The sequence below is a fragment of the Homalodisca vitripennis genome, chromosome X (assembly GCF_021130785.1).
Source record: "Homalodisca vitripennis isolate AUS2020 chromosome X, UT_GWSS_2.1, whole genome shotgun sequence".
Taxonomy (NCBI): Eukaryota; Metazoa; Arthropoda; class Insecta; order Hemiptera; family Cicadellidae; genus Homalodisca; species Homalodisca vitripennis.
Genome location: NC_060215.1, coordinates 89,473,441 through 89,500,088, shown reverse-complemented (window position 1 = coordinate 89,500,088; position 26,648 = coordinate 89,473,441). Strand labels below are relative to the sequence as shown.

Sequence of the window (26,648 nt, the reverse complement as noted above, 5' to 3'; positions counted from 1 at the left end):
TGAATTTCTTATTTAATAAAAATAAAATTTCGCGTATGGCACATAAGTAACAACAGTAAAAATGTCTGGTAATAAAAAATTAATGTCTGGTAGATCTATCTAAAGGGAAAAAATTTTTAATCACGCATAAAAAAATTCTTTTAAACTCCAGGATTTTTACCTGTGCAGGTAAGATGCGCATTAATAAACGCAACCACTACCGCCAGCCAGATAGCCCGGACTCCAACCGAAAGAGCATATCAAAATTTCAGCTGACCTGAAATTCTTGTTTTAGAAACGTTGCTAGCTCCCGTACTATAAGGTTAGAGAGTAGGGGTCGCCTCCTATCGAGATCTATGAGGAAGAATTAGGGCACTACATTTCAAAGTCATGTCTACCGGGAAGAAGCGGAGGCCAGCTCTGAACCAGCATCTCCAGTCAAAGTAGGCAGGGGGTGGCACACCCTTGTTAAGGCTAGCAAGAACCTCTGAGGTTAGGGAACAAACCCTAATAACTCCAACAGTCATCTCCCACAGTAGACTAGACCTATCGAATTGCCCATGGACCCCAGAATCTCGACATTTGCTTTTAGTGATGTGCCGCTCCTGGACATCCATAAGGTTGCCCAGATTTAAATGACAAATCGGTTTTTGCTGTGCCCAGTGGTGGGTTCAACTAGAAGGTATAAACCAGCCAGAAGTGATCCCTGCTGGGTACAGTACCGGCCTTACTATTACTAGTCAACTCACTACTCACACAGTGCTACATACTACATTAGTATTGCCAACGTACTGCCAGACTAATTTGCATTTCCTGACAAGGAACCAGTTTCAAATTATACAGTTACATATTTTGTTCAAATAAACTGTGTGGTCATAAACACCTTGATAATAAATATAACGCATGGCCTGTTTCAATTCTAAATAAGACTCAAATTCACATAGCAATAAATAATACTAGTATCATAATGTTGTAGTATAAAAAACTTCCCAAAGCCAAATATAACAGATAGGAAATATACAGAACTACTCTCATTAAAATCACTAAATAAATATCTACAAACACAGTATGATATGTAAATAATTAATCCATGGTCAACAGCAATTTAATTCGCTTGAGCGGAGACACAAATCAAATTCAAATTTACTAAGTTAAACCGGCATGAAATAAATATTTGACATAAAGACAAATTTCACAAAGAATGTTCAAAGATAATTCTACTAATTAATTTCAATGATTACAGGGTAAATCCCGTGTTATTTTAAACGCTAGAGTATGATTTAGCAGGGAAAGCCAAAACAAAGGTTTCCTGTTCGGACCCACAACAGTGGACTCAGTTGCAGAATACAGGAATGTAACGACTCGTTTGAACCAATGACAAAAAAATGAAGCCTGGCCTACGTGCCGCAGGCCCAGAGGGGGCAAACTATGAAATTAAGGTAAATTATAATGTTTAAATGTTTAACTAGTTTCAAGATACTTGTAGAAATTTTCTCGGACATGAACTTTGACTGTTGGAAAATCGTCATCGAAGTAAGTAAGAAAAGTTCATGTGTGGTGATTTATACTGTTGACGTAATAATTTTCTCGTAGTTTGGTTGTCTAAAAATTAATACATTTTAATGGTTCCAAGGTGATGAAAATGCATTTATTTATAATTACGAATTTACTATTTTTGTCTCCTTTTTTGTAGAAGAATTTTCGCTAACTCAGAAATAAGTTTTTTAGGAGCGAGCCGAATTTTTTTTTCGGACCTAGGGACCCAAGGAATATAAATTTGCCACCGACTGTATTGTGACATCTCTCATTGATAATTCTACTTTTACACTGGACTATAACTTCACGAGACATAATGTTACGGGAAACGAGACATGATGTTTTATGACACGTTTATAAATTGCTTTGAGGGTGTGCTCCGGATATGACGGTACACTGGCATCTGTCATGAAGAATGAATTTAATTTACTGTCAGACCTCTTGTTTATTATCCGCTTACTTGGAGGTTTTATCTTACCACTTACACGAGTGACCACTACGACGATTACTGCCATATACAGGATGACTACGAACACTTAGGACACTACGAGTATACTCGTATACCGTTATCTCTGTCCACTTTGCGCCGGCTTCACGTGACAAACTAGAAATTCAAAATCCAAATTTTATAATTGTAAAGCCAGTTTATTTCCATGGCATTTGTCAACTGGCTAAACTGTTGGGAAACGAGGTTCTGCATTTTTAAGCCTCCCGGAATGAAAATTCAATAAAATGTACTAAACTTGTTTTAATGGTTCCACTTACTTAATGGTACGTTACTTACTCATTGAAAGATCTCAACAATAAACTTTAAAAAGTCCAAAGTATTAATGATTAACACAAGGAATTTAAATTTTCGGGATGTATCAAATTATTTCACAAAACATTTTCTTATGTCAAAAGGTATTTTACTCGACTGATGAGTTCATGATCGGTCGCTGGGATGAAATTGTTTGTAATTAACTACAACCACGAAACCCCTAGTTCTGATACATACAAGAATTGTATTGCATTGTATGTATTTGCCTTGACGAACACCATTTATATGAAGTAGTCATGTATTTTATATAGTTACGTAATTGTTTCATGCAATAAAGAATGTTATTATTATTACAATATTTATTAATATTTAAAATGAACAATCATTCTAACAAGAGTTTTACGACATAATGGAAGGTATATAAACAAGTTTTAAATTGTTTACTATGTCCAAAGCAATTTCAATATTTGACGTGTAGAATGAGCTACCAAAGCTTACCATCTCAATAAAGCCATTTTAACGTTTCTAAAACTGGTTGTAAAATTGTAATGGCTTATCTCCAGATATGAATTCCAAAAATATCCAAGTCTATTACTATCAAAAATTATTCAATTTCAATTATAAGCTGTTAGTGAGGTTAACAAATCATTTTCCTTTAAGTTGGTGCAATAGGTTGTAGTAGGATGACTAGAAGAATATTATAGCAACAGCCCTTTAAATATTCCATTTCTAAAGACAGGAAAATAGATAAAAATATTGTGATCATTTCACGAGGAGTTGTAGGTATTTGAAGTAAAATTTAAGGTTATCTTATAATTAGGCCCAAAAAATATATTAAAGATAAAGACAATAAAAATGTTTACAGAATAAAGGCAAATTATGAATAAAGGGGTGACATTCGTACACATTTTTTTAAATAAAATCATTATTAAATTGTATTTGATTAGAAATACAATTTACTTTTCATAGATAAAACTTCTGCCACCCCCTAAGCTATAATTATACGTAAAAATTATTTGAATTTCATCAGTGTGAAAAAATGACTAACTTTTCCACTTTAAATGCTTGAAATTCCTCGTTGAGTGATATTCTGGGGTTTCTGTGTTCAACAGTTTTTTTCGTATAGGGCTATATATTAAGAATAAAAATATATTTTACCTACCAAAAATCGAATGTGATACCTTAATGAACTGCTCCAAATTTAAAGAACGATGTCTTTATAAATATGTGGTATAGAACCAATTGCATCCATGGCTCATGAAAAGAAGACACATTTTTATTATTTAAGGCAAAAAATATAATATAATAACAAATAGAAATAAATATGATATAAATGTTAGTTGTTTATAAGTATTGATATGAGTTTGAGTGGAATATATCCGCCCCTTTAATAAAGTTTTCTTACATGTTATTTCATTTCAATAGACAAGGATTAGTTCTCGCCTAAACATTAGAGATTACGAAATAAATTTCCATTAGAGTTTATTAACCGAAATAAATTGCCTTATATGTTTTAATTCAACTATCATAAACTTCTAAGGTATATTCCAAAAGTACAACAACCATTTGCTTTCAAACCAGAGATGAAATTTAAATTATATGCTTGTACTATCCTTGGCTGTGTTGGATTGAATGGCTGACGTTAATGCAGGAAACGTTTAATGGTAGGTAGTAATGAACGTGAATATTAGTTGACTAGAGAAGGCTTTAAATAAAAGTTACCCAATAATGTGTTATAACAAAAAAAATATATCAACAGGCATTTTAACGCTGATAAATTTGTGTAAGTTATAACATTCTAATGTATATTAAAAGTTACAAACGAGCCTTACAGAACAATTGTTTTTTAATACTATGCTAAACTGTAAGAAAATAATTCTTTTACATTTTCATTCATTATGTACGTTAATCCTTGGTAAAATAACAAAATGAAGCTGGGACTATGATGAAAGATATTCTAGCTAACATTTAAATATATTTACCACTAAACTGGAAAAGCGATGCGAAAAGTCTGCATACTTAATAGATCTAGAAGTTATTGAGTTTAATTTTTAAATGTTACCACTGGTGTTCAGAATTTCATTTTTGCAAGTTAGACTACATAATTACAAAAATTCACGATTTCTCTTTGTGAAAGTAAGAAACCAAAACTTTAAAGCATTCAAAATTCTTGGCATGTTTCAGTTCGTGTTATTAGCCATTAAAAAAAAATCATTCAAAATAGCCTCCACGGCTTAAACCTAGCTTGATCGAATATTAAGAATTAAAAAAACTATCATGTTTTCATCACTTTGTAAGCAAACTCTTATTATTCCGTATTCAAAATTTTCCACGGTGTATATCAAATGTACGGATTTCCCTTGCAATGTATTTATTACCACCAAATGTCAGCTCTAAGGTCATAGTGTTAATGGCCAAGTGTACCGAATATTTCAAACAAGGGGAATCCAACGCCATTAGCTGCATCGTTCATAAAACTAAGATTAGCCTGCTTTATGGCGTCATCAGATCCCTCAACTTCCTGTTTGTAGTTTCCTCATGATCATCCCACACCGCATCCCTACATGTTTGCACACACTGTTTGCAAACATGTAACCTTTCTCAAAGTTTTACAAATGGTTTGTAAACTATTGGCTTATAACATACGGATATTAAATAAAACTCTTTGTTGCATAAACAAACTAATAAATAGTGTGTCAGCCAAATTAGTGTACGTCCGCGAAAGTTTTATAAAATCTGATAATTACGAGGAAAGTTCACCGAGTTTCAGTTTTCCTCTAGGTGCATCGATACTGTATTTGTCTCCGCACAATTCCCTAGTTTATACTAGACCAACGAGGTTTATATTAACCCTACGTGTATAGAGTTAAAGGGCGTGAGAATTTACATATCAATACACGTTATTTACGTTTTACCGCAAAGAAACAAAACCTTCATTCAAAGACAAAATAATTGAATAGTGTTTATTTATATTTTAATGAACTAACTAAAACCTATTGAATTTATAACATTTAATGTTTTTGGCAATTACAGTAAAATTAAAACCCACAACATCTTAGATTATATAAACTCAGGGAAAGTTTTATTTTGTATTGTATGGTTAAGCCTAAAAGCTGGTAATTATTAATACAACTTTGGTTTAATTGAGAATGTATTCTAAAGAGTATGTTTTAATAAAACATATTGACATTAATTCTATGTCTTTTTAGAGTAGCTTACTACAGGAATTAAATGTTTATTTACATCTGAGTAATAGTAATAAATGTGTGTAATCAACTTACTTACAATTAGGGCACTTACGTTACTTTTCATTTGAAATAAATTTTAAGTGTTGGTTAAAGTAGAAAAATCTAAACACCTCTATCTGCTATGTATATTGTGTTTTAGTCTATAGGAGGTTTTTGTCACATATTAAACAATCATAAAGCTCTCTTGTAGTGTAGCAATTCGTATTAATATGCTATTATTAGTATTTTGGGTTGTTAAGTACTGTACTTTTTGTTTTTTATGTGAGGGACTCAATTTGTAAAACGTCTTTCTCAGTACACTGCGACTCAAGATTTATTTAAAGATTAATTTTAAACTAACGAGAAGGCTCTGAAACGTGATATTTACAGTCAGTTAATTAGTTAAATAGAGTTTATAAACGTCTTTTTTAACATATGACCTAATGGGCCATACCTGCAATAAATTATAGTTTTATTATCTGGATATATTGGTGGTGTCTTATTTGAGACTCTTGTGGAATTTAAAAGGAAACTATTGGCCATGAATACATTTTTAACCATTGGCCATACATAATAACAATATTTGTTTGTCTTTTGAAATTATTATAAATATGTTTAAACGTTAAGATTGTCCATATTAGCAGAAACTAAAATTGTGGTCTTATTGTATACGCATACAAATATGAATACTTTTTACTATCATAGTACACAGTTTTATGGTGAAACTGTATTATAGGTACATCAATATTTCACTACTTTAAATGCTAATAGTTATTATGCATATATTGATTTTATACGTCATGCAGAAATTAGTTGATTTAGTTCCATAATAACATAACTATATAAGGCTGAGTTTTGTAATTGCTGTCACGATGTATCTGGCCTTGATATATTTACGACTGGTTATGCTTAAGAACCTAAGATAATTTAAATATAATTCATATCTTGCCTTATTCAAATTGGTGTTTATATAACATCAAAAATATAGGTTGTTTCTTGATTCAGAGTAACCTAAATAATACCTTGTACTTTGTTCACTGTTCCTATTTGGGATCCTGTTCTTGTTTAATGTTCAGACTTGGTTTGTTTTTATGTTAGTATTAAGTACATCATGTTTGTATCGCAGCCAAACCTCTAACTAGGGGTTATCGCGTTGATTGCTTGTATGAGATGGCAAGCGAGCATTCGTACAGCGGCAACGCCTAATCTTGAAAGAATTATAATTTGTTATAGGAACGGTGAGGAGAGGGATCGTGGTTTTGGTTCTAAATTCGGTAATTCTGTTTCATAAAAATTATTTTAAATTATTGTAACACGTTTTATTAAATTAAACTGTTATTCGTAAATTAAGCCTAAGAATGGAACAGAAGTCGAGCAGAATGGAAAGAAAGCTTTCAAGTAGATATCTTTCCAATTTCTGCTAAATGTTTTTAACTTGGAGATCATCAGTCTGGTATTTTATATAAAAATTACAAGCTATAACAAAAACTTATGTCTGTGAGAGAGTGTGTGTTGGTGGAACAGATGTGGAGCTGGGGGATAAACGAACGTAAATTAGACTTCAGTTATTTGAACAAACATTACATCCTACTGTCAGATTTACAGCAGCACTGAGACGACATTACAATAACGTGACTAAATACAAAACTTATACAATTATAGCTGACACCAATGCCGAATAACTGTAACACCATGCAAAACAGAACTGTACTTACATTTCTTGTATGAAGCTATTTATGTGCGGTATTGCTGAGCTACAAGAGTAGTCGAAATTAGTAACAGTCGTATTGATCACATTTTTGTCCAAAGTAAAACAGAGTTTATTGAAACAAATGTAACTGTTCATCACAGAGTTTATGTTGAACTTGATTTCCAAATAAGTCCATTAAAAAATCTAATCTTCCTTCGACATACATCGACAAAATCCTTCTAAGTAATTATATTATGAACTGTGACTGGACAAATGACACTAACGCTGTGGGTCTGAAATTATCACTATATCAACTCTAGCGGAAAAAAGTAAAAAAATTTCAGAGCTGTCTCCTCTCATGAAGACGTGGATTATAGTTGGCCTTGTACGATCGATAAAGAAGATGAATAAGCTCAAGAAACCTCTAAAAATAGTATCTTGTGTATATTAAAGAATTTTTATGGAAGAATAGACACGCACTTAACAGGGTAATAATAAACTGTAAAAATACAGTACCGTAAAAATAAAATAAATTAATCAAAATGAAACCCAAAATCCTGATGGGAAATAATTAACGGACTAGCAGAGAAGCAAGCAAAAAGGCTTTTCCACTTGAACAATTTATTGCAAACTGACATTGGACGGCTAAAGATGATCCGACACTGAAGGAGATTAACGTATATTTTGCAAACGTTTGACTGAAAAAAAAGGCTATCATTAAGGTTACCATTGTATCATTAAAGAGTTGATTGTACTCATCAGATGCAGTGTTTAATAAATTAAAGTTTTTTACATTAGGCAATTGTATGTTAGAAACCTGCTGACCTATATTTTTAAACATCCAGAGGAACTTTTCGATCAATAGACATACCGGCATCACACGACGAGTGCAGTTAACGTGGGGATTCGTTCTTAAAGATTTTATAAAATCTATTCTACTATTAATCCCTTCTTAATTGCGTACTACTTATACCAAATATACCAGAGCCACTTCATAAATTTGAAGAGTACACACTGACTAATTTCTAAATTACGGTAAATATCTGGCTGTTAAGTACAAGCATACAGAGATGTTGGTAAACCCGTAGTATAGCACGGGTAGCTGATACACGGCGTGGTGTCCGGATTGTGTGCGCGTTTGTGGGTACGAGCCAAACGGGTGTGTGTGTGTGTTCACAGTTCACAGTTCACAACCATCTTTATTCAAAAAATTCTATAATTTCACAATGTATTTTCCCAATGCACCATGCAAGGTGCGCGCGGGAACATCTTAATCTATCTATATATTGCTCATTACTGATTGATGCTGGCAGTCCTAATGCAACAGGACTGTGTGTGTGTCTGTGTGTCTGTCTCTGTGTGTGTGTGTGTGTGTGTGTGTGTGTGTGTGCGCTCGCGCGCGCGCGCGTGTGCGTGTTTGTTTGTAAACATTTTAAGTGAGCCTGAGTGCATGATATGAGAATGTGTGACATTAGAGAAAGAAAATCTATTTACTCATTTATTTAAAATTATATAGCCAAGGCAATTAAGCCAAATCGTATCTACAACGTACAACAATTAGTTAAGCAATTAAAATTCAGACACAAAAATTAACTATATTAAAATTTCCAAAAAATAGTATTAATAAATAACAACTTCATTATCCCCAAAATCAATTTTTTACAAGCAAACTTGGTAGGATAAATAATGTTAACAAATTACCTCATATGTTATGAACCGATTTCTGGACATCCTCAGCTTGTAGCTAATATGTTCTCCTTTAATATGTTCTCCTCAATATTAATTTCTTAATTCATTGGTCTTACAATTTTATTCCTCTTCCTCTTTAAATCTTGAACCAGACTCATAGATCCACGTAATAATTATATTGCAATAAATTAATAGTGACTCTTTCCACGCAAAAGCTACGCTTATGTGGAGGGAGGAGTACGTTTCAGTAAATACCTAATAGCAGAAGCTAATGTATTACTTAATATTATATATAGTAGCTGCTATTAATGTTACATATCTAGTATTATATGAAATAAATGGTTCTTTATTTCGATGTTTTGTAGCATGTATTGTTTAATGTTTTTTTAAGAATAGATTAGTTTTTGTATATTGTCACGTTTTTCTCTAGGAAATGTCAATTTTACAAAACCATTCCACATTCTGAATAGTATATAGTAATTTATTTTTGCTGAATGTTGAAAAACGAAGATCATATACTTTGCATATGAAATTTATGAACTTCAAAAAGGTGATGAGCTTGATGCAGAGGTAAATTTAAAAGCAAAACTAAAACAATACTCGCTTTATTTCACCTAATTTCATTCGCGATTGGATTTTAAGGAGAGGTATTAAAAGTTAGGGCTTTATTTTTATAACGGCTTCTTCATAACTCCATTGAAAAGTCCGCGATACCGGTTTATATTACTGTTCATTATTCATTTATTCATTCACCGCCTACATTGTTCGTAACGTCAGGAGTTTGGTTGGCTGTACTGAAAGATTACTCACTAGATCTCACAAGACTATTCATGTAACTTCACAACCAGTCACTGATTGTCATGATTCATATTTAAGTGTGTGGGTGCGCTATCTTGCTAAGAAAGATTTATTTATTAAGAACTTGGCTTAAAGAACGATAAAGAAGGACTCAGAATACTTCAACATTAAGATTTAAAAGATATTGTTATTATTGTGGTCCGATTATCCATGTTCTATTAACACAACTCTATTTTGCCTCACAGTGAACCGATCTTGCTTGGGCTGAATAATGTTGCTTACTTAACAAGGTAAATACATATCGACTGTCATTTAATCACCTTTTCCCAAGGTTCCACGCTTAGTTCAGTGACAATGAACAGTTTGAAGAGTTTTGTAAAGTGATATATGTACTAGTAAATACTAGTAAAATTGTAGTAAAATTACTAGAAGTCAATACGAGGATTGGAGACCAACAGATTGATTGGCCGATTTGAACCTGATTTCAAATTTAAAGCAGAAAAACAAATTTTCGAACATGTTTGAAAATATTTCATTATTTAAACTCAGTGGCACTTTTGGAACGTGCCAAAGTAATTCCATATCAGGTAAACGAAAACACTTCCACATAAGGAATTAAAAGTATCGCCAACTAGAGAAATCCTCATTTCATGTATTTTTTGTTGGTAATACATTTTTACTTACCAACATAGTCCTATAAAAACAATTAATAGAACACAAAGTAAGTGTGGTGATAAGTTGTCAAAACCTTACCTTTTTAAATATTTTGAAAGATGTTTTTTTTCTCTAGAACGATAATGTAAAAAATATTGATCGATTTCAATTAAGTCATAAAAATGTGTTATTATCTATGTGTTGTTATCCAAATTTGTCAGAGATTTGATCTTGAAATTTTGTGTTTTTTATGGATTTGTGACTGATTTTCTGGTGGAGATAATCATTTTGTGCTCATTGGGTAATGGTTTAACATGTGTACTTATGTAAAATCATTATTCTATGGTCAAGTTATTTACATTTCGCAAATTCTAAAACATTCTAATCAATTTTTCTCGCAGTTATTAGTAAAGACGTAAGTATTTAGGTAACAAATATACGTTGTTCCATGCTAATAATTTGTAACTGACCAATGGTCTGCAGGACCAATGAACAAACTCATGACTATATCTTAAGAACCAGCTGTACTGGCGGTCATCTTGACTTTACACCTTACGAACAGGACTTAATAAAACATAATTTAATAAAACACATTTACTTTCTTTTAAACAAGTTAAAAATTCCTATACAAACGTTACTATACCATAATGCGAATAAAAATAACAATCATTACTGCGTCAACAACTAAAATATAAATTGCGATGAAGTATATAATATTTTCAATAATTTTGCTCATTACAGTTCTGCGAGTTATGTGCTTGTACTAGGAAGCTACAGCAATCAAAACTCAAAATTAGTTATTGCCGGTTGTTATAGGTTGTCATGGTCTTTAAAAGAAAAAGCGACTCATTCAATTTGCACAATCACTTCAGAGACAATATTTTGGATTTTGGATAACGCAAACAAAAAATAAATCGATTGTTTACGGCTATTAAATGGCTCTATGGCTATTTATGTTCTTGGTAAATGTAATTGCGCCTTTTAATATACTGAGGGAATTGTGAATCTAAAGAAGGAAGTGGAAGCTAATATGTCATGATTAGGAGCTAATTTCACGATAAACCTTGAAATGGCCTATCTAAGATTGAGGGAGGTAAGGAGTCAGCACCTGGGTTTCCCAGAAGTTTAAAGAGTTACGTCACCAGTCACATATGAGTAAGAGGAAAACAGTAAAGTAACCCATACTCGATGATAGTGCATGCGATGGGATTCACTGCTGAGACACCGGAGTGACGGTCTTGCCTCATTCGATCTTGCACCGGCAGTGTGTCACAGTACGCGGTCTATCTCCTCGTCTCAGATAAGATACAAGTCACTGTAACTCCCACAACCATGGTTAAACTGGGGCTTTGCTTGTCGTGGAGAAGGGTTATGTGGGTTACCATTGGCCATAGAGTAAGTTTTTAATTTAATTTTAAAATTAATTAAATATATTAATTATTAAATTTATCTTCAGTAGTCTATTAGAAATATATTTATAAATCCACAGAAATTTTATATATGTGTCTGTATATATTCGCTTTGATTTGCATTTATTCGCTATGGAATCCTTGTTTTCGAATTCGAATTTGATGGGCGGAGTTGTTTAATCTCCCAAATGTCAATTTATCCTTTAGCAAATTAATAATATTTTCGGGGTCATTACTTGTTATTGAGAATGAAACAACTAGAATACCTTATAGTACGTTAGGGTTTTATTAATAATTGCTTGATAAGAAATCGGTGAAAGTTTCTTTAAATGAAAAAAATTTGACGTTGCTATAACAAAGACAATTTGAACCTTTTGTAATTTAAAATAATTAAATTTAAGGGAATACCAAATTATTACCTTGCACGCGGTTTGTATTTAACTAAGCTTAAAACCGTAGTAGTGTTTTGATTCCTCGTAGATCAATGTTGCATTTTTTAATTCAGAAAAGCAACTGTTGACACATCCCTTAAGTGCACATTAAACCCAAAATATGAAAATAAAAAAAGAATTAGTGTTCTTGTGGAACTTATAGACTGGTAAAAATTCTGTTCGGTATGTATTTCGTTAAAAATTACCTTAGATAATCTTAAAATACATGAGTTTAAGGTACCTTAATAAGTTTTGTGAATGTGCTATAGGAATCGGCGTGCATGAACAATGGACACATGAAGCGCATTATTTGGACATTTATAAGTAATACCTTAGTACAAGTTATGTAGTATAATAATTAATTTCAAACATTTAATTTGACATAACATTGTTATCTAAAACAGTCTTATTAGAATTATTTACACTGAAACTGGAACGGGGTTTAATATCTGCTTTGATTTATTATCAAGGAGGAACTATTGCTGCCCCTTAACATCAGTAATGATTTGAACAAAAATTCAGTCTTAAAAAAAAATTCAGTTTAGTTTTTGAATTGCATAGGATGTTATTCTAACACATTTTATTAATTAAACTAATCTAGGTACAACATATTGCTTATAAACCGAAAAAATCATTTGTTTGGCGATCAAACATCCTTAACGTGAAAAATTAACTTGCACGAATAAAAGTATTATATATATATATATATATATATATATATATATATATATATATATATTGTTGGGGTTATAGCCTACAATAAATGGAATTCCCGAAAAACTTGTTTTTTTTACACTTCGGTACCCATATCTTCCAAACTATTCGAGGTAATAGTATAGTTTTTGTTTTGTTTTGTTCACAATTTCATGGTTGTTATTTACAGCACAGGAAATTTGGTTTCCAACCTAACACCAATTCTACATGGTTGCAAAGTCAAAATATTTGAATAAAAAAAGTAAATTTTAGAAAAATTTTTTAAAATTCCTAAATAAAGTTATTTTAGAAATTCCTGTGCCATAAATGCTCTAAAAGACATACAAAACAAAATAAAAAAAATTTAAATAGGTTACGTCGTAAGGTTTTAGAGATATGTGTACCTTAAAATGACTAATTTAACAGGCGCAGCATATGGCCCCCGGACGCCCCTTAAAATTGGGCATCCGAATAGATTTCCAGGAGCAGTACAGTCCTATTCTTCCTTCTCACAGATTCTCAGATTCTTTCTCGGTTGCCAAACGTGTTTGCAGGGAATCGTCTCTGTACCTTGACCCTCGATAATACGACAGCAGCGCGTAAGGTATGCAAAAGGCTATTTTGACCATAAAATCTTACACTCATCGTTATGAAAATATATTGTCTGCACATACATTACTAGCACAATATCCGTAAGCATTTCTTAAGGTATTTTTATTGTTATTTGAAAATTTACTCGACGTTTTTGTATTTTTTTCTCCTATCATTGATATAGAGTTGTATTGCTAAGATAAAGTGGTTTCACACTATACAGCACTCTTATTCAATTATAAGAGTTATGGATCTTTCGGAAACTAGTCCGCAAAGCATCTTGGTGAAGTAGAAACACGGATGGCCTTAATACAGCACGCGTTAACATTGAGTCATTCCACTCGCCTATTACAGATTTATAACTGTGTAATTGATAATTTATTAAATATTCGTGGAATTTGATTACTTTGTGATATCTGATTACAGTGATTGTGATGAGTTGTCGTATCGTGTACACAAGAATGTACGGATGACACTAGTTTTGTACGCTTTACAAAACTACATATGAAAACATGTTTGCAGAACAAGTAAGTTTAATACGATCTGTTGTTAACTTTCATAAATTATACAGTATAACACTTATAACAACAACGTCAGATGCAAAAACTGCGTTTTGGTACAATCAATATCTTCACGAAGTACTCGGTAATATTATATAATCATAAGAGGGCAAAAACGTTACAAAATGACGTTTTATTTATGTTTTACAGGTCTCCATAAAATAAAAAAATAAATTTTGACGAGTCAGATAAGACTGCGGAAAAAACATGGGATATGTAAAATGCCATCTATTATAACTCCACTTGAGTTTTATGGGAAATCAACGTGATATGTTAGTATAATGGGAGAAAACACTTTAAAATGTACAGAAAAAGTATATGGTAGATTTAAACCTAAGTTAAAGTCAATATTATCCCATTAAAGGTTTAAACAAATTTAAGGTACTGTTAAACCAACATTAAGAATTATGTACTTGATAACATTTTATAGTAACATTCATGATTGCTCTAATATTTTGCTTACAAATTATATCATATGCATTGTGACAGAAAGAGAATAAATCTTAAAATTACTTTGAAAGACAACAGTGCTGATGTTTCAATGTGAAAATACCTCGAATATTACTGTTCATTTCGGGGGAGGTGTTTGATGAATCAAAAGTATACATTCAAGATAATCTACAATAAAATAATTTTTTTCTCACTGTCACAGATTCATCTGCACAGATATATTGTCAATTTTAATTAAAATCTACTATTAATAATTTCAAATTATGTACTCTAAAGCATGTAGTTAGTAATCATGTCGTTAGGGTTTTAAACATTTTCAACATTAATGTTTCCTTGTCACTGAAAGCTTTCACATGACATACAACTTGTCCCGTACTTATATTTAAACACCATTTCATAAGATTCCACTGAGTGTGCAAAGATTAATTTGTCAAAGTGTATTTTGAAATAAAAGTGCACAAATAAATTGTGCTTTTATGCCTACGCCGGAAATAAAGTCAGAGAATTCTCTCTTTCCAAACGTTACATTGGTTTAGGAATATTGTTCTAGGATGTATATAGAAAGAAGGCCAACCCTACGCACATACATTTCAATTTCATGTTAGCGATGTTTCATATTAAGAAATGTTCTTCAATCGAATGCAAAAAGAGAAAACGTCACTTTTGACTATATATTTCTAATACTAGGATATAAATATCAAATAAATTTATTGAAACCTGAAAAAAACCTACAGTACTGCTTGACTACGTAAATTCTCTGTGTATGCATATAATATTGTTATATTTAACTCTGGATTTTTTGCTATTTAACAACTTTGAGGAGACATAAAATGTGCATGGAAACTGCTCTAGGTTTATAATAAACATAAATATTTATCAAACAGGACGTATAAATACAAGGGAGGTTGTAAAGTTTCCGAACGATGTAAAACTGAAAGTTTGCACACCAGTTTAGGGCCTGTATACAAACTTTATAAGTCGTCTGCGAACTTCTCCTCCTGGTGGGGGGGGAGGTTTGGGCCGTGAGGGTCGATTGAAAATCTTAAATGTAAACAAACACAGGTCGTAAAGTTACATACCACTTAAGTATGCACAAGAACAGGATTTGCAACAAACGAAATATACTAAATATGTCAAGTACAGTTTTTGCGTGTGGGTTATAAAATGGTTCTATTATTTTGTATAACGAGGTTTGTCAAAATTTGGAACAAAAATAAATCTAATATACCTGTAAAAATGTCTAAAAATGAATAACAAGTAATGACCCCGAAAATATTATTAATTCGCTAAAGTATAAATTGACATTTGGGAGATTAAACACCTCCGCCCATCAAATTTGAATTCGAAAATAAGGATTCCATAGCGAATAAATGCAAATCAAAGCGAATATATACAGATACATATGTAAAATTAAATATTTAATGAAACGCTACTTGTAAGATAATGATCTTTCCAAAGCTCATTTCAAGTTTTTTTTTAATTTTATAAACCTCGTGTACATGATTGCACAGCCTATTTCCCAATGTATTAGTAGTTTTTGAAGAAACTTTAAAGGCATTTTGAGTATCCATATTTTTTACCGTGGTCTCTCAAAATCATTGTGTACGGTATGTAGCTAATGGGTAGTAGCATTGAACCCAGTCAGTAAAATTGTTTCTTGAGCAGATTTGTACTCCGTTCACACGCGCGGCGGCGGCGTGATTTTGAAAAATCGTACGTGCTCATTAAAATAAAAAATTATAATGAATGTGTAAGACGTATATCATGTCTCTTAGTTGTTTCGGATATGTAGGCCTCATATTTTCGCATAAAAAAAATTTAAATGTAAGTTTTTAAATCTTTTTTACTAAGGTGTACCATACAACACTTCATCGAAAATTACTTATTGCACATCACGGGTAGTAACATAAGTAAGTAAACACCATACAAAGGAATGCGGTTTATTATTTTCCATAAGTTATTATAAAAACTTTTTAATGTTACAGCGTATGCACCTTATGAATGATTTCTCTTTGCACACGGAGTGCCTACTACTGCGACAGTGATCGAGACGGTCACGATGCACAGTGACGAAGAATGAGTTTTGTTGGTCCCTTGTGCACTCGGTCGTCTAACTCGCGGTCAATACTGGAAGCGGACGTCTTCTCTACAACAAACCGTTTATTTGTATTCACAAAGACTCAGCCACTTCAATTTTAAAAGCGAGCACGTTCATAATTCCTCCTTTCGTAATTCCTTCTTTCTCCCTTCGCAAGAGTCACGCCAGACAGCTATTATGTAAACAAAGAGAAACACAATTAGAGCTCCTTCGAAAGATATAATAGAGAATGTACGTTTTAGTCTTGCAATAACTAATAGTACTATTAATTGAATAGACTTCAGCCCTGAATATGTTACTGTGGTCATTTAATCTGGGACATTTGGCATCAGCTGTAGATTTCGATTCCCTATTCCGTTTTGATTTTTTTGTGGTACACAGTTCACGCTTGTTGTCCCAAGGTTACACATTTATTACTTCAAATGATATTATTTCAATATTTATTATTTCAAATTATTTCATTCTCTTCATCGGTACGCCATTAATCTTTAAAATAATATTATTGTATACAAATTGCATGACACTATTGAGTAAAAATGTGTCCAGAAAAGGACAGAACAGGTGTGTATATTATAAAACCACATTTGTATTATGCTGTATACCTAGAAAATCCTAGACTAAATTTAAGTGCCCTGTGTAAATATCACAGTTTTGGATAAGCCTTCATACCAAAATATTACTCAAATCGTATGGATCACAATGATTCTTTTCTTTAAGAGAAAATTCTCATTTAAATAGAATATTTTGATTACCCACACACTTTTTAAAATTGCTATTTGTATGAACTTGTCTCCCAGAAAGTTTTCAACTGGTTTTATTTCAAACAGTCTCAGAAATGCAAGTTAACTGACAGTTCTTCCCTCCTTTTAGATATGACAACAGTTATCTTGTAGATTCTGAGTTTTAAAGCCCGATATATCCTAATTCTAGACGAACTTTAAATGCTCATGTAAGTACAAGTAAACTGTTCATTACTATCCTTATTTGATTTTAACGACTTCTTATATCAGTTACAACAATATATAAGTTAGTTTGAATCACAATATTATAAACAATTTAGGTGGGAAAAGTTTGTAAAGTAGTCATAGAAAACCGTTGTTGTGTTAAAAGATTTAATAAAATATATTTTCAAAGGATATCTTTATTGTAATGGTACTTTGTACTTATTTTGTAATGATTTAAAATCATTAACTTTAAATAAGTCAACTTTACTGAGATTATATAAAAGATCTGGCTATAATAACAAAATAATTCACTACTTATGTGTGTTTTATATTCATAAATTACACAGATACAATATGGCTCAGATGATAATTAAGATCTTATACTTTATATATATATTTGTCGGTTAGGATATGGCAGCCCTAGCTCACTTTTGGGGTCAACAGAAAATCAATAAAAAAAATCTCGGTCTAAACGTAAAAAGCAAAATAAACGTAAATTTACATATATATATATATATATATGTGTGTGTGTGTGTGTGTGTGTGTGTGTGTGTGTGTGTGTGTGTGTGTGTGTGTGTGTGTGTGTATGTGTGTGTGTGTGTGTGTGTGTGTGTGTGTGTGTGTGTGTGTGTGTGTGTGTGTGTGTGTGTGTGTGTGTGTGTGTGTGTGTGTGTGTGTGTGTGTGTGTGTGTGTGTGTGTGTGTGTGTGTGTGTGTTACAATTGCAATTTTTACCCTATAAAATTCATCGAGAGGAGTCCTTAGGTCGGCTGGCCAAGTGTTTCATCGTTACCATGTGAAAGTTGACAGTTGGTTCATGCTATGAGATCTTTTATTTAAGTGAAGTTTGTGGTATTGCATTTTTCGACATTTACGTGAATTCTAAAAATTTTACATAATGTACCAAAATAGTTTCTAATTCATAAACTTACGTAAACTTATGTTGAATCTAAGGTAATCGAAATTCACTATTGCTGTTTTTTATTACCTGCAGTTAGAGATATTTCCTGATTGAACAAAGTTCGCAGTTTAGTGCTGCTGTTCTGTGCGAAATTGTGCGATTTTCATTCATATTTCACAGTGAAATACATATAGCCTAAATTTTAACAACGTTTGATGTCATTTTGATCTTTCAATAATTGTAAGGAAAATTTCGCAATTGAAGACTTTCGTGATTATTCACATATATCTGCAGTTAGATTATGAATTCTAAATCGAAACACCAAGAGGTAATACAAACCTGTATACCAAAGTTCGTCTAATCACTTCGTTTGAACAAGATAAGACAAGACAGACATATATCATTTATCTTTTAAACTTAAAAATCCGTCCTGTCCATTTTTAAAGGTAATACCAGATTCACTTCAAATTCCTATTTCTAGTAAAACAATGAACAAACAAATGAATAAAATTGCCTTTATTTTCAGAGACGGAGATAACAGTCAGTTTATTAGCGTAATCTGGTTACGTTAAGTAGACTTCCAGGATTTAATTTACGTCCTAAACAAGTTTATAAAAAAAACATCACCAATCTATAAAAGTCTTCAAAAACAATAGATCTACACGGATAGGATGATCCATTTAATGGAGTTCAAATAACATAAACTTTTATCTTTGAACTGATAGGAGAAAAGGTTAGGTCAGACCACGAGACAGCGCCTTTGAATTTTATGACAGTTCAGAGAAGTTGAGATTTAATCGTACTCTATAAATAATGTAAACTTAGTCAAACGTTAAGATACTCGTAAATGGAACAACGCCACTTCAAGTAGTAATACTGAAGGGTGAGTAACAGCATGAAAAGTAGATTATTAAAGGTACTCAGTTTATAATAGTTTCTTTGTTGATGTCGTTACATTGTTACTTTTATTGTTATAGAAAAACAATGAAATCTTCATAATTCAATATTCTAAATATGAAAGAGAAAGTATAAAACATAAAAGTTATCTTGTAGAATAATAGCAAGGCGTGATATCTACCTCCTTTATTATAATCAATTATGACTTTTAAAATCTTAAAAACTTTGTATTATTTTAAACATAAATTCCATATGTTCAATAGAATTCTCGTAATTATATTTATAATGAATTATTATTCGTGGTGATTGTACTACTTACTTTTCTCATAACTTTATTTTACATATGAAATCGGTGTACTTAATAGAAGAAAGAATATTTTCTCTTGGTTAAAACTCATCAGTTAACTGCAGAGTGTGTAATAAATATTTAGATATTAATACTATATAGGTATTAATCTATATAGATTTATGAGCAATAAATAATTTTATTGTATACCGATATCGATTGGGAAATGTGCTTCTTGATATTAACAGAAATATTTACACGCGCTCTAGTTTTGAGCTTAATATCAAGAATCTTCTGTAGCCTTGGCTAGAATTAAGGATCTGTAGCTTTTAGAATAGTACTGTTGGATGAAAGAATGTTTAGTATATTTATGAAATTTTAACGAATGTTTTAACAGACTATTTATTATTGACTTTGTAGTAATAACACTTTGCAATTTATTTTAGTTTTACATTACTTAATACTAAAATTGTTGTAAATCAGTACTGTTAAACTGTCTACGTATTGTTTAATTAAAATTTGAATACATAAAAAAGGAAATACAGATATTTTACAAACCCCCGTTTGTATCATGATGTTGCGAGATACGTTTAGTTTTTTGTACCGTTTGATAATTAAATACGAAAGCAAATTTCCTCTGAGTAGTTGATTGATTTACGAGCGAATGTTGACATAAATCAATACAACAATTACTAGCAGATAGCGTGTTGATCGCAGGGTATATTGTTTCCTGAGATTAACGTCGAGTCGGCTGATAATGAATTATTGAATGTATTGAATGAGATGTCTGATGTGAGAACTAAATTAAACACGACCTCCACATTCTAGGACTGTTCACTCTGACAGTAAATGTAGCAGGTAGTTAAAGAGTTTAGTAGGTATTTTATCCGCAGCTTTTGTATTAGTTGTATGACTATTGGAATGTGACAATTTAATATTGGATACATCATTAAATACAAGACAAATTACACTTATCGCTAATTTCCTAAGAACAGTAGCTTAGCCAATGGGAGGATTATGGGGGTTAAAAACCCATCTTCCTCATGTGACTCATCTGGACGGCCCAAAATATAATCGAAGATAATAATGTATTCAAAAATGTAATCCACGCAATATCACTATAACTGTTCATGTATAATTTACATAAAATACAGCTATTTACTTTTGCTTGAATTATTCCACTGTCTATTTGTAAAAATTCCTTTGTCTGTAGTGTCAGGGAACACAACCTCACAAAATTTCAGATCTTATAAAAGTAGGCCACTACAACGCTTGTGAAAACCCATCCCTAGTTATTTATTGTTCATATGTTAACTTCTTATACTTTACGGTATTTAAATAATGTAGATATATAACACCTTCGCTTCCAATAGTTACAGTATTAGACCATTATTAAGCTAGTAAACATTGACATTGCGCCACTTGGTAGTCAATCATTTTTTAATTTATTATGCAAAAATAAATATAACAAACATGCTAAAGAATGTGAACATATAACTTGTTCTCTACCAGTAGTACATTGATGGTTATAGTTGTAGACCATTAATTGAATCGCTTGTATAAATTGGCACTACACCACTTGGAATACTGAGATATAACAAGTTAGTTACCTTGAGTAGTATTACATCATTAAGTCACAATCCTTGTAAAAATTGATACTACACTACTTGGTAGTCATGTATTATCTTTTTCATGCTATAGCTATAAAATACTGAGATATAACACGTTAGTTACCTTGAGTAGTATTACATCATTAAGTCACAATCCCTGTAAAAATTGATACTACACTACTTGGTAGTCATGTATTATTTTTTCATACTATAGCTGAGATATAACACGTTCACTGCTATGAGTTACAGTATTATATCATTAAGTTACAGTACTTGCAAAGAATGATACTGCACCACTAAGTAATTAAAGTGTCAATATAGCTTGCGATTTAATTTGAAATAAATTTGCATAATTATTACAATCCCTGCAATTATTATTGCGATTTGATGCATACTGAAAAATGATACCCGGGGTAAAACATATAGGCTGTTATTCCTCACATTCTTTTAAATATCAATTATTTTTTCATTTTCTTAATCAGATTTCTAGTATTCATATAGTTTATTCTCGGATTTATTGTTATCAGATGCTAATCTTATTTCCATCTCAAACAGAATATGGTATAATATATTTCTTTTCGTGCAACAGATTGAAAGACTAAGTCTTGTATTCCCATTAGACAATATTGACGTGGTATCGCTATAGTCAATAATGTATTCTATACCTTAATGATCTATTCGCTCCGAAAATCTTTGACAATAAAATACACAATACGTGCATTTACTCAATTTCCCATTCTCCAACCCCAAAGATGTAAAATGCCTGTATATTGTTTAAATGAGTCTTTAAGTAATGGAGCATTCATTGCGGTAATTTTGATACATCCTTGTAAATTGTGGAGTACACCTACTTGAAAAGAATATAAACGCGTTCATACACTACAGTTTTATGTATTCCAGGTCAGGACTTGGTCCTGTCTCCAGTTGTGTTAGTGCGTACATGCATCAACATTCAGTTGATAGCTGCATTCAAATTATAAACGGGCCAGAGTCAACAGTTTTAAATTGAAATTCTGGCTTTCTAGACCATCAAAATGTGGTAACAAATCAACAAATTTATTTTGAACATGTAAACCCGCAGGACATTTTTGTGCTAGTATTCTCCTCACAGCCCAGTTATTATCACGACATACAACGTACAGTACAGAAAACGTGCCTAACGATCGGTGACACAACGTTATCGATCTGTTGCTCATTACTCGTATACTCGGGAGAACTTGTACGCGAGTATACGACCCAAAACCGAGACGTCAATGGCTTCTTTAAATGGTGCAAATATGTAGCGCAATGCTTTTGGCCATCACTACACATGATATTTGAAAATATTTTATGATGTTACTGAATAATTGATTGCATAATAAGTTGTTCTTACTAAACGTGATATCCAGACTCATAGAGAATTTTCAAATACTGTTAGACATAATACGCCGTTATGATTATTATATACCCTGTATAGCTTATTTTATTGATATTTCACATATCTTAAATTAATTATTCCATTCTTTTGGAAGGGGTGGGGGTGCTTAAGCACTTATATGATATATAATAAACGTCGCATTACGATTCAGTGTTTCCCGCTGCAAAAAGAGAGCACAATCAAGTGATCTGTTTATATTTTTACTACCGGCATTGTTCCTAATGTTTAACCGTTAAACTACTTTGGCAGCTCAGCAATTATTTTATGTTATTGCATGACTTGTCCCGAAAGGATATGGAAATATCTTTGTATATGGTATAATAATGCAATCACTATATCACTATGTTTTCACAGTTATTTAAAATATTAGTGTAACCTACTTAGATGTGTTTTTATTTACGTAGTGCTCGCAGACTAACTAATGGATGCATTATGGTTTAATTACTATTACGGTATGAAAATTGTTCATATGTTTATTTTTTTAAAGCTCTTGAAAAACCTTGAGTGTGGTAATGTAAATTCCTCGATACGCTTGTCAATGTTAGTGCTTAGGTAACAGCGCAACAGCGAGCGGTACGAGGAGGTTATACAGTATTTATAACCTGTCGTCTGATCTGTGACAACTGAAGTAAACACGATCGACACGCTAACTTATACTATAAACATTACCTCAACCATTGCTTATTAGGGAGGTACAATGGTGTTCACAGCTGATAGCTTGAGTTAGTGATATGACACGTTCAAGTTCTGAATGTAACCGTAGCACCTTGTATGTACTGACGCTCACCTTTATTCTATCTGTAAGATCGTCGCAGAGGCCAGTGGGCCAGAAAGGAATCGGCCTATTCCTAAAAATTCCGTGAAACCAAGTAAAACTGTTGTATCTAAAACCGTATTATCTATTATCTCCAAAATGTCTAGCATAACTTGTCATACAAATAACTCTTGTTTATATGAAACTGAATACCATCTTAAACTGACATTACGGTGTTTCTCTATAGCATTGAAGTAGAGCGCAATGCCATGAAACGTTTAATTAACGGTAGATACAAAGCATACACTACATATACTAAAGCACTTTATAGGAGTCTTTGACGTTTATTTTGTAAAAATGTTCATAATGCTTTTCATACATGTTGTCAAAACTTTATAGAAGGAATAACAGGAAATGCTCTCCCACACTTCCCACTGCAGGTTACATAAAAAATGATAAATAATGTGACCATGGTAATTTTTTACTATTAAACAGTTCCAAATAAATTTTAAAATATTCTTATGTGACACTTTTTTCTTTGAATTCTGAACAATCGTCTCAAACACCTTTGATAACTAATTTGTACATAACAGAAAGAACTACGTACTTACCATGAGTACCATTGGTGTTTTAATACCATATTACAATATACCGGCATTTTGAAGGTATGTACCTAAGCATGTACATAAGCTTTCTTACGAGTTTATGAACTCCATCATCGAAGGTGTCTATCAACAATGATAAGTTTGGGGTATGGCTGAACGAATCCAATTTATCATCATCCATAGTTTTCATCTTCAGGTTTTGAGTTGCACTGTATTTATATCAACCAACTTTTTCAATCATTGCAGGGAAGTTGCGTGATCCCGTTGTTTCAGTATTGTTTGATATGAAGCGATGAGGAAATTACCGTATCTTTGATTTTTTTTTATTTAGTGCATATATAACAGGGCACCATTGATATTTGTAATGCGCACTTTTTTAAACTATATACAAAACCAACTGACGTTCAAAATAAGACAAAAGGACGCCGCTAATAATCCGAGTATGCGTGTTCCTCTCACGTCGTCTTCGAATTCGGTTTCAATTTCTTGGATGAATTTGTGAAGAATCGTACAGAGTAACTCCTAGCCAATGTGTTAATCACAATGTTTCTTAAGTTGTTGTTGTTGAACTACAAGGATACCCTTTCTGACTACAATCTACAGTCACACTTGACTGGAACCGACAGGTCCTTCAGTGTCGTTGTCTGTCTGTCTGTCCGTGTGTGTGGAAGCACTTGATAGAAATGTTCTATAAACTTGAAACCTGGTACATAGGTTCCTCTTGGTCCAAGGATGAAACCTATTAATTTTGGGTCAAAAGGTTAAATGACTGCTAAGTTACGAATAACTTCGTAAATAAATGCTCTTGTTAAGTTCTGTTGGGTCCTTCGATACTCCGTAATATCAGTTTATTATATGTTAGTCTTTTACTAGTAGTTATCACCCATTACGAATTACAAGCATATACTTATATAATAATAAGTATAAAAGTACACTCCTTCTATTGTTATATTTGTATTTATTCGTTCAGTTGTAATGTATACATGGCATTTTGTGACTAACCTGTACTGTGAGTCAAGATGGAATGTACTGAAATATAAAGCTCCTTATTGTCATATCCTGAAAGAATTTGGATGTGTTGAAGTCGAATACGCATGCTCAAAAGCGAGTTTAAGAATACTAGGAATGGCGAGACTCTAGTTCGAATTGCTTACTCGACATCAGTGGAGAGATTTCAAGGCAGAAACCCGACGGACCTGATACAGTATACTTGCATAGTACCAGAGTACAATGGCTCCACGAATTCCGGCACAACCGCATTTGTGAATTAAATCTCTACATCTTCTACTGTTAAATGTGAAATCCAATCTCAGTCAAGTGTTAAGAAAAACAAAAATAACTTCTTAGTGGATACAATACAATTTATATGGTTCGAGTACAAAAAATAATAAAATTCATAGTTTCAAAGCACAACATGGTTGTGATATAATATTGCTAAACTAACAATATTTTTATCTTTTTTTAAATTTGAGAAATCAGTCTACTAACTGTTACTAATAAAGATATTGATTTGAATCCACAATTATAAATATATAAAGAATAAACAATGAATAGTTAATAAATTAATTGTGTTTAACGTATCGGCGGCAGAGATGAAGCTTCTCCGAGTTTGAGCTGACCGACTAGGGCAAGGCGGTCAGCGAGGGGGTGGCTGTGGCCCATAACCGCTGATATGATAAGAAGATGGTGCGGTCGATAATGTAAAGAGCCGGCGGCGCGGGCGCGGGCGCAGAAGGCCAGGGTCTGAACCAACAACACCTACACCGTCGCGCTGCACCGCTGAGACCGGACCCTCGCCTCGTACACCGTCCCTAGCCTAGAGTTTCGCAGCTCACCAAGTTGGAAGGCAAAGTCGTTTCCATTTTCGGCAGGATCTTCACTCCGCCTCCCATCGTAAACCACATCAGGAACCTAATGGTAACCTCAGCATTACCCCCCACGACCCGGTCAGATCCTCTTCTGCATTGCATGCCTGATAATACTCTCCTCCACCCTCCGAGTTCAGTGTTACCAGTCACCCAGTACTCAATACACCACAATAATATACACCATTAATATCAATAATCGCACCAATGCTGCTTAGAGAACTTTCTTGTAGAACATTGTTTGTAGATTATTACATTTATTACTTTCAAAAATCTGCATTCGGTGAATTTGGAATACGAGGTTAATCAAAAATTTGTTACTATGCGATTTTTTCATGTTGGCAACAATATACAGTACAAATACTGAATTAAGACCCATGTAAAACGGTGTTATAACTATGTTGCTTTTATGAAGTACTCAATATGTTTGAAAATATTGGAGAATTTCAGCTGAAATATACTCTCGAAATTAATGAACAAAGTCGTGAGTACCTTCGGCTTCTGGTTTTAATGTATTATTCTCTAAGGAAGAATTAGTCACTTTTTTAGAGTAAAGCAGTTAGCTAGTTATGAGAATGTCCGAAGTACATAAGGTTTCGGATTTAATTAATATGAATAATTTAGTAACACGTACACTTATGTTGCAATATAATAATTGTTTGTGTACAATGTCTATAATGTGAATCGTCTCTATCAACAATGACTTAAGAAACCATCACGCGTTTGAGAAAACGTCTTATCAACAATGATAGCGCGCGCGAAATCAATGGGTAATGTAAAATAAACATCAAAAATTACAAATTAA

General features: G+C 32.4%; 1 protein-coding gene across 4 annotated transcripts in view; it reads left to right on the top strand.

The window, feature by feature from the left end:
• The window catches only part of LOC124369325 (calmodulin-beta-like), a 65,769-nt gene that overhangs the window by 5,145 nt on the left and 33,976 nt on the right, over positions 1 to 26,648 (top strand). Inside the window, exon 1 of one of the 4 annotated variants that reach the window (XM_046827277.1) lies at positions 11,522 to 11,728. The exons of 1 other annotated variant lie outside the window; for it this stretch is intronic. In XM_046827277.1, the coding sequence (XP_046683233.1) occupies positions 11,666 to 11,728 (63 nt within the window). In that variant the 5' untranslated portion in view covers positions 11,522 to 11,665. Of the gene's footprint in view, positions 1 to 11,521; positions 11,729 to 19,174; positions 19,293 to 25,745; positions 25,896 to 26,648 lie in introns of those variants that run through there. 2 more of the 4 variants (XM_046827280.1, XM_046827278.1) reach the window with 2 other exon arrangements.